This window comes from Falco rusticolus, chromosome 1 (assembly GCF_015220075.1).
Source record: "Falco rusticolus isolate bFalRus1 chromosome 1, bFalRus1.pri, whole genome shotgun sequence".
Classification (NCBI taxonomy): Eukaryota; Metazoa; Chordata; class Aves; order Falconiformes; family Falconidae; genus Falco; species Falco rusticolus.
Window position 1 is genome coordinate 12,480,404 of NC_051187.1, and position 9,186 is coordinate 12,489,589.

The 9,186-nt window shown below is 53.7% G+C and overlaps 1 protein-coding gene across 1 annotated transcript; it reads right to left on the reverse strand.

The window, feature by feature from the left end:
* Window positions 1-2,844: 2,844 nt before the first annotated feature.
* On the reverse strand, window positions 2,845-4,610 carry LOC119153685 (urotensin-2 receptor-like). Its single transcript, XM_037400417.1, has one exon. It carries the CDS (start codon window positions 4,600-4,602, stop codon window positions 3,511-3,513), a length of 1,092 nt encoding a protein of 363 aa, XP_037256314.1. The 5' UTR covers window positions 4,603-4,610; the 3' UTR covers window positions 2,845-3,510.
* Window positions 4,611-9,186: the final 4,576 nt, after the last annotated feature.

The following is a 9,186-nucleotide window of genomic DNA, read 5'->3' on the forward strand; positions in this document are numbered from 1 at the left end:
TGTTTTTGGGGGTCCTGACTCATCCTTTTTAGTGTTGAGGACAGGTCCTACCTCTCCCTCACGTAGGAAATAGCCCGAGCTGCTTTACAGGAGCTTGGTGTGACCTGCACCCCGGGAGGTGGGCTTATGGCTACTGAGGACCTTCCAGACCCAAACCAGCACCCTCCCCAAAACACCCGGGGTAAGCAGCAGGCAAAGCTGCCCCTCTGGGCTAACTTAAAGGTTGTGCCAGCCCCAGACAGGAGGTTCTGCTATAGACAGGCAGCAGCAACCCCCTCCCAAAGCTAGCTACCAGGTTAATTGATTTGTTGCTGAAGGAAGATAGATGAAGACTGTCTCCTCATTTCTAGAACACGAGCACACCAAGAGCCGTCAAGGCTTGCCCAATCACAGACAACAGGAACTCAGTTAAAACATCTGCTCCTGCAGGATATTTACGAAGTGGGTCAAACCTGCCAACTTGTGGCAGTTTAACTGCTCCGATGGGACAGTAAGAGGGATGCTGTTGGTGTAATTCACCTTTGAAACTGAGCTCTGATCCCCCGGAAGGTGAGCGGCTCCCAAGGAGCTGTTCGCGGGGTCTGCGCTGCCCAAGCCCACCATTCCCTGCGCACAGCAGCATCGCCGGTGGCTGGCCAGCCTGGCCCTAGGCGGGTCTCCTCTGCCCAAGGGACACGCTTTGCGGGCATCCCCAAATTTACTGGTTCTCCCATTAAAGTCACTTTGTATGGGTTTAGCAGAGCCTGATGGGAGAGAGGAGCAGCGCTGGGATGGGACTGGGACGAAGCACATACTGGTTGAAAAACCCGATGAGTGACAAATATCCAATATTCCATCTTTCACCTGGATGCTCCCCATCCTTTGATGTTTAATGCTCTGACGATGTGGCACAGAAAGCACATCCCCTATGCACCATTTGTGATGCTGAGCGGAGCAGCAGAATCCCTGCTGGGGGTGGACGAGGTGCCCTGGGTACCCCAAAATCAAACCCTTCTCTTTGCTTACTGTAGGTTACAAGGGCAGATCCCACCCGCTCTGGGTTTTCATGCCTTTTTTCCCCAGGCACAGCTCCTTTTCAGCTTTCCCATCTTATTAATTATTATCTTTTTAGACTGTTTGTTTAGATGTTTTAACGTGTGGTCTTTTTAAAGCAGAAAGCATATTCCCTAACACTCTTTTTGACAACCTATACGGCTCTCCATCATCTGCTTCCCCTTACATACCTGTGAATGGATATACACTACGCCTTGCAACTATGTCATACATAGTAATCACCCATTTATAGCAGCCTTGTAACGCTGTGCTGGGTAAGTGGCCTTCCAAGGACCTTCTCCTTGGGCCAAGCAATGGAAATCAAGACATATCAGTACTGCATCACATCAGCATCCAAATCAGGGTGGAGGTTTTCCTTCTATAGCCATAAAGATTTTTTTTTTCTTTTTTTCTCAGAGTGGCAAATGGCACGTGTGACACCTGGCAGGGATGCAGCCATGCTTGGCTCTGCCAGGACGTCTGTCCGGCCACACCGCGACACTGCCCGAGAGCAGCACGGCACTGCACACCTCACCGTGCAGATGACGCACGTACTCCAGCCTTGTCCGTTAAGTCTTATCTTTGTTATTCTTATATGGGAGTGACTTCCAGCCTTGGGAATGGGAAGCAAAGGAAAAGTAACAATGACTTCAGAATTCAGAATTAAAAAATTAATTTGTTCCTGGAAAGTTGTTCATAAAAACTGTTGAAGCCTACTCTCCCTGCCAGTTCTCGACATGAACTGTGTGTTAGTCCCCCGGTTTCCTAAGGAAATGGGCGCCGTTAGGGCTATTCATTCTGCCCAGCTTGGCAGTGTACACAACACTGGGACACAACAAAGTGGTCACCAATGTTTTGAAGACAGTCCCACGGCTAAAAGTAATATGGGCAAGGTGAGTTACCTATTCGCCTCTCCCCAAGGAGTTTCCCAACAGCTGCACCTACAAGAAGAATGCCTGACTCCCGGCACAGGACCTTGCTTCCCTGGTGTTCCTCCAACATGTGCCCTGAAGGGTTTATTTTTTTGCTGTTAGTCGAGAGCATAAACCCCAGCATGTTGCTGTGCCGTGTTCCCTGCTCCCAATACCTGGCTGCCGTGGTGGCACTTCATGTCTCTGCTCTAGCACAAACGTACCCTGAAGTCTGGTGTGTGACAGGAGCCCAGGAGCCCAGGAACGCTGCTGGGCTGGGCTGAACTCCGCTCAAGCAGATGGGGGTCGGGATGTGACTGCAGTTTTGGAAGTCCCTGGGCATCACTAGCTGCTGACAATAGTTTACACAACTCCTGCTGTGCATTACTTCTCCCCAGACACTTTCCCAGACCAGAAAGAGGAATATCGAACCCAACTTCATCCATGAGCTCAGGAAGAGCAGCCTCTCCCCTGGGAAATCCACCACCGAGCTGGGTGAAGTGACCACCTGAGGGGAAACCCAATGATGGTCCATTTCTAAATCAGCATTTCTTTTATAAACTGAGGTTTTACAATTGTTTAGGTGCTTGCAGGCATCCCTAGTATCTGAGGTGAAGGCTTACTAGATGCTAAGTGGGGAGAAAATGAGCAGAATACACTGAGGCAAAATGCTTTTGATCAAATGTCATGAATGAATTTGTCCCTTTTATGATAAGTCTCATGATACAATTCAGTTGCTTTTCTTAGAGCCTCAGGTCTTTGAGTGATAGGATTACAGGACATTTTTCCTTCTTTCCACAGTAAAGTTTCAGTTTTTCAAGCCCTGTTGACTGTTAAGAAAGGGACCAACTTTAAAAAAAAAAAAAAATCAGTGGCAAATTCAAATCGCCTTAGGCAGAAACCTTAAAAAAATGCATTATTTTATTTTATTTTTTTTTAGGTAATCCTGCAGTTTTTGACAGTTTAACTTCTGATTTTTGCATGCTTGGAGTTCAAAGTGCTGCTGCAATGCATTTTAAAATACAGACTTTAAGCTTGGTGAAACTGTAGTGTGCTATAATGTAACAAGCAATAGGAAAAAGGGGCTTAAAGGTCTCTCTACGCTGTCTGGAATCAGGCAGTGGTAATACATAGGGCAAACCCAGGGCTCGCAGCTACACTAACCAACAGCAGCCTCAGACTTTTGCGGACCTGACCCTGCTGCACCCTGAAGACAGCACCCAAAAACCACACGGCAGGGAGGCTGTGCCGAGCCGGAGCCGGGCAAAACAGCAAAGTGGGAAAAGAGTCTGCGGTGCATCTGAGCATCCCCCTTACCTTCTGCACCCCAAACCCTGAAGGATTTGTCCCACACGGCTGCTGGCTGCCGGCAGGACCCCCCTGACAGCCCTGTGCCAGCCCGAAATTCAGAGGCATCTCACACTACCTGGGTTCACGCAACTTCTTGCCCCTAACTAGTGCCCACCAGAAAAGAGTTTTTAGGACCTTTCAGGGCTAAGGTGTCCCAAAGCTCTACCTTGGCCAGATGCTCTGCTGGTCCTGGTGTCTCCGGAGCGCCTCCTCTTCCTCACTTGTCCTTCAGCGTGGCCATGCCCAGGGCCTCCGAGCTGTAGTCGTACTGGTTGCTGGAGGACATGGACCGTCCCCAGGAGCACTGGAGGTTGGAGCCCCTCTTGCGAAAGGAGGATGTGAACCTATAGAAGTTGCGGTGCCGGTTGCGCAGGTACTCCCGGTAGTTTTTGGTGAGCAGGGTGTAGAGGAAGGGGTTGATGCAGCTGTTGCTGTAGGTCAGGCAGGTCACCAGGTAGTTAATGCACTTTTGGGTTTGGGTGGTGAGCTGCAGGGAGCTGCTGTAGAGCCGTACAAGCTGCCAGATCCAGAAGGGCAGGAAGCAGGCCCAGAAGACCAGCACGATGCTGAAAATCATGATGAGGACCTTCTGCCGTGGAGACCTCTTGCTCTTTTCCTTGTGGGGGGGGTTCCTCTGGGACTCTAGGTAGGTCCTGGCCAGGCGCGTGTAGAGGAAGCCGATGATGATTCCTGGGGCCATGATGCTGGTGCTGAAGAGCACTGTCAGGTAGGTCCGGTAGGCATCCACGCTCCAGGTGGGCGCACACATCCTCTTCACCTTGCCCTCTGCCTTGCCCCCCTCGGTCAGGGTGACCATCAGCATCATGGGCAGAGTCAGGAGCAGCGAGACGGACCAGACGGCCCCAGCCGTGACCTTCCGGTAGCCTCGCGACCGCTTCAGGGTGTCCAGGGGCCGGGTGACGGCCAGGTAGCGCTCGGTGCACATGAGGGTGAGGGTGAAGATGCTGGCGTGCATGGTGAGCAGGTCCAGGCTGAGCAGGATGCGGCACCCCAGGTCCCCGAAGTACCAGTCCTGGGCCAGGTAGGTGCAGACGATGAAGGGGATGGTGGAGAGGTAGAGCAGGTCGGCCAGGGCCAGGCTGACGATGGAGCTGTACATGGGGGCGGCGCAGCGCGCCGAGTGGCACATCACCACCAGCGTGTAGACGTTCCCCGCCACCCCGGCCACGTACATCACCGACAGCACCGTCCCGAAGGCCGAGGGGATGAGCAGGGGGCCGCCCCCGGGGCCGCCGCCCCCCGCCGCCGAGGCGTTGCCCCCCGCCGCCGCCGTCCCGTTGGGTTCCATGGGCGGCGGCGGCGGCCCCGGCAGCGTCGCACCGGCCCCGGAGCTCCCGGCCCCGCCGGCGGCCGCTCCGCCCCCCGCGGGAGGCAGGGCCGGGCCGGGCAGCCCTCGGGGCAAGGGCCGCCGCCGCCCCCCGCCCCGCCGGGGCTTCCCCGCGGCCCCCCGGGTGGCTGCGGCGCCGCGCCCGGAGGTAGAGCGGGGACCACCCCCCCCTCCGCCGGGTGCGGGGCCGGGGTAGAGGGAGGACCCTCCCCGCTGCGGGGCCGGGGGCAGAGCGGGGACCCTCCCTCGCCGGGTGCGGGGCTGGTGGCAGAACGGGGACCTCCCCCCGCGGTGCGGAGCCGGGGGTAGAGGGAGGACCCCTCCCCGGTGCGGAGCCCGGGGCAGAGCGGGGACCACCCTCCGCCTGGTGCGGATTTGGGGGCAGAGCGGGGATCCCCCCCGGTGCGTGTCTGGGGGCAGAAAGAGACACCCCCCCACCCCGCCGGTGCGGAGCTGGGGATAGAGCGGGGGGACCCCCGGTGCGGAGCCGGGCAAAGCGGGAACCAACACACCCCCACACACCACCACACCCCCCGGTGCAGGGCTGGGGGCAGAGCGGAGACCCCCGCGCGGTGCGGAGCCGGGGTAGAGGGAGGACCCTCCCCGGTGCGGGGCCGGGGGCAGAGCTGCACCCCCCGGCGCAGAGCGGGGGGACCCACCCCGCCTGGTGCGGGTCTGGGGGCAGAGCGGGGAAGCGGTGCGGAGCCGGGGGTAGAGCTGCCCTCCCCCCCGGTGCAGAGCAGGGGGAGCTCCCCCTCGCCCGGTGCGGAGCCGGGGGTAGAGCGGCCGCCCCGGTGCCGGTGCCGGGGCGGGCGGGCAGAGCGGGCGGGCGGAGCGGCCCGCGGGCGGCGGCTTGGTGCGGGACTCGGCGGCTCGGTGCGGGGACCCAGGGGCTCGGTGCGGGACTCGGCGGCTCGGTGCGGGCCCGGGGGCTCGGTGCGGGCCCGGGGGCTCGGTGCGGGGCCGGGCCGGGCGGGCAGAGCGGCGCCCCGCGGAGCTCCCCCACCCCGCTGCGGTTCGCCCCCGGCTGGCGGCGCGGGGCTCGCTGCGGGCACGGGAACCCCACGGGCGACGGGGCAGCCGGGCCCCGGGCGGGACCCCCGTCTGTCGGGTACGTTCAGGCAGCGGTAGCGGTGGGCACAGACCGCGGCTGGAACGGCCCCTGCTCCCGTGGGAACGGTTTGTGAACCGAGTGTGGCTCGGGCAGCGCGGCGGTGAGGCTTAAACTGGAGCTTTGGTGACGGCCGATCCACCCGGGGAGGGGGGTACGGGTGTAATGGATGGATGAGGGCTACGGCAACAGCTTTCCCAGTGAGGTAGAAAATCTGGGGACAGTTGCAAAATCCATGAGTGCCTTATGTTTTGATCGGCTTTTAGAGAAAGCAGAGATTAGGGCAACCCACAGGCGAAGGACAGCTTTCCAAGGGTACGAGAGTGCTGTACTCCCTCAGCTCCCATTGATTACCAATATGAATTAACCGGCTTTTATGCCTTCAAACATTTCTGCTTAAACCAGAGTGCTAAAATGACTGCTATATGTTTATTTAATCCCTCCTCAAAATACTTTTGTGCAAACCGTCATCTAATTCTCTGTGGCATGCTACAAAGCAGTGAAACTCTCGTTGACTTGTATGAGTAGGATTCAGCTCTGTAAAAGTATTGTATTGACTACTCGGTTGTAATTTGCAGTAAAGTTAACATACACACGCGTGTAAGTCTGCTTTCCTCCCTCCTACTGCCCATCAATGTACGTGTCTCGCTCCCGAGTGCTCCAAATGCTTACAGCTATATTCATTAAAGTAGCTGGCTCCAACATGATCTGAATGCTGGTCGGGGAGGAGGATCTAACCCCAATTATTGTCAGGCAGGGATTTGCTTTATCAGATTCAGCCGTCCTGCTGACAAAGTTTAGATCCAGGCGCTGAGATGGAAATATTTTTGCACTGAAAGTTGGGACTCGGTCCCATGCCAGCGCCCTCGGCAGCCCTGCATTCCTCCATGGCAGCTGGGCCGAGCAGCTGGGAATGCAGGCGGATACTTTACCGGGGCCAAATCCTGCCGGCATGGCAGTCAAGGGACTGACTGCCACAGACTTCAAGATCCGGATTTGGCACAGATAACTCATCTCTGAGAATTAAGTTGCATGCAACTTTTTGTTTTGAAGCTGTTCTCTGCACTGTTTTGTTTTCTGCCTTCACGTACCGGCCAGGACAGCGGGCCAGCAGAGAACAGCAGAGCTCGTTTGTTGTCTGCCATGCTACCTGATTTCTTTGGGGTGATCACATGGAATGGCAAAGCTAAGTGGAGTGCTACATTCTTCTAAATAGACAATTACTTAATCTGCTTAGTAAATACCCAATTTCAACCTCCCTTTTTTCCTTTCGGCAGAAGAACGTTTAATTGAGCCACGCTAAGCATTAGTGAGCCCGTGAGACACTTGCCTTCTTAAACACGTGGGATACTCACACGTATCCATGGGAACTTACTCGCCTTAAACTCTTAAAAAATAGTTTGCTGCCTGAAGTTGTTCTGCAGCAGATGAAAGCCTGTTCTCTGAGCAAAAGGCGCTTCTCCCCTCCGATGCTCTGCTCTTGCTGTGCACCGAGTGTCTTCTACACACCCGCCAGGACTGACATAGCCGTGGTGCCTGGTGGAATTGGGCCTGGAGCGTATGACAACCGTGATCAATCAGAATTAGAAAGGGGGCGATGCAGGAGTCTGGAATGCTGATGTTTCCCATTTGTCTGTGGACACAAGATACGCATTTTTCAGCAGTGTTTGTGACAAGCTACCAGAAGAAGTGGTGAATTTTCCATTTCTCCAGATGTCTTAGCAAGGACGGCAAGTGCCTTTTCGGAAGATGTATTTTAATCAAACAGAAATATAGAGCTCGGTGCAGAATTACTGTCAGAATAAGTCCTCAGGGACACACTGCACACAAAACCAAGTCATCAAGGATCAAAATGCCTTTTATGAACCTCAAAATCTGTTAATCCCCATGTGTTTTTTCTTGTAATATCCCAAAAAGTATTGATATGAAAATGATTAATAATGTACTTCATGTGCAAAATTTCCTCTCTGGAGGCATTTGTGCTAATGCACAAACCCATACCCAGCCATCTTAAAATATAGCTCCATTTTGCATTTTATTGTGTGTTTTGAATAGGAAATTTTTTTCAGATGCTTAGTGCGTGATTTTAGAATTTCCTAACAAAACTGCCTGCTTATTAGGAAGGAGATAATAGCAGCCTACATGGTAAAGGCTGTTTGAGTAGCCATGTCGAATGTCTTTTTTATAAACACTTTGGTTTACTCAATGAATAGTTGGTACTCCTTTGTTTGGTTATGAAGGTCAGAGCATATAGGGTGGGCAGCTGAAAGCTCTTGTCTTGGCAGATTGAAAGGAGGATCTCGTTGTTCCATTCAGCTGTGACAAGCTTCAGAACTAAGTGGGGGCCAGGCAAAAGGGGGGCAGCGAGGGTTTGGAAGCAGAAGCTGCCTGTTGGGGACTGTCACTGTAAGCTGTTGTCCTCCTGGAGCACCTTCCCGCTGGAATTTTATTGTTGAGAGTGAGTTTTGCAGTTTGGTGTAGGGAACACGTGTGAAATGCTGCCTTTGTGTCATTTTGGGCATACATCAGCTATGACTGCGCCGATGCCGTGGTGCACAGATCCAGCCTTTGGATGGGATTGCTTTTAGTTGGGCTAGTTCTCCCTGGCCAGGTGAGCACCGCTGTTTCTTGCCATGTTCTTGTGTCACCAGGTGGCCAATGCTCTTCCTATCGGATTCCTGCTCAGCAGAAAGTGAAAAGACTTAACTGATTGCTTGGCAAAGCGTCAGGAAAGTGCTTAGCTTTTGCCAAGTTCAGAGGTCTTGATACAGCATCCATGTAAGAAAGGCAGCTATTGACACGGCTCCGGAGAAGCCCAAGGGTGAGGTTTGTTAGATCCCGAACACGTGCTGTCAGATGAGATCCATACATTCGTTTCTTAATCCTGAATTTAGAGGCTCAGAGTTATCATCTGTTGGTTTTGAGCCTGTACATGGAATGTAATGTTGTAGTGGAAGTGGATGGCAAAAAGGTGTCGAAAGCAACTGCAGCATAATATCCCCCAGGAAACCCAGGGACTGATTTGGCTTAACTCAACAGCGTACCCCGTACAGAACCTTTTCTCAAGTTACTAACACGCTAATATCTAATCCGTGCCTCTTGGGAATTAAATCTCATTGGAACAATGTTTACGCTGTGCAATAATATGCACAGGTCTTCATCACTTTGAAATTGATTCTGAACCAGAATTGTCAGTCAGGTGCAAAGGATTATTTAAAACGATAATACCATGATACTCCATGATACCAGTGGAGTCACTCCCGATCTGCAAGGCTATAAGCAAAAGCAAATTTGTTTCGCCACTTCTGAAAGTTTGTTGTTAATACCCGTGTTTACATTTGTCTTATATGGTTGAATGTGCCCTTAAATGTAAAATTACAGGTATACTTTATAGTTAGGGCTCTCTCTGCCCAGTGAGATATTGAAGAGGCAAG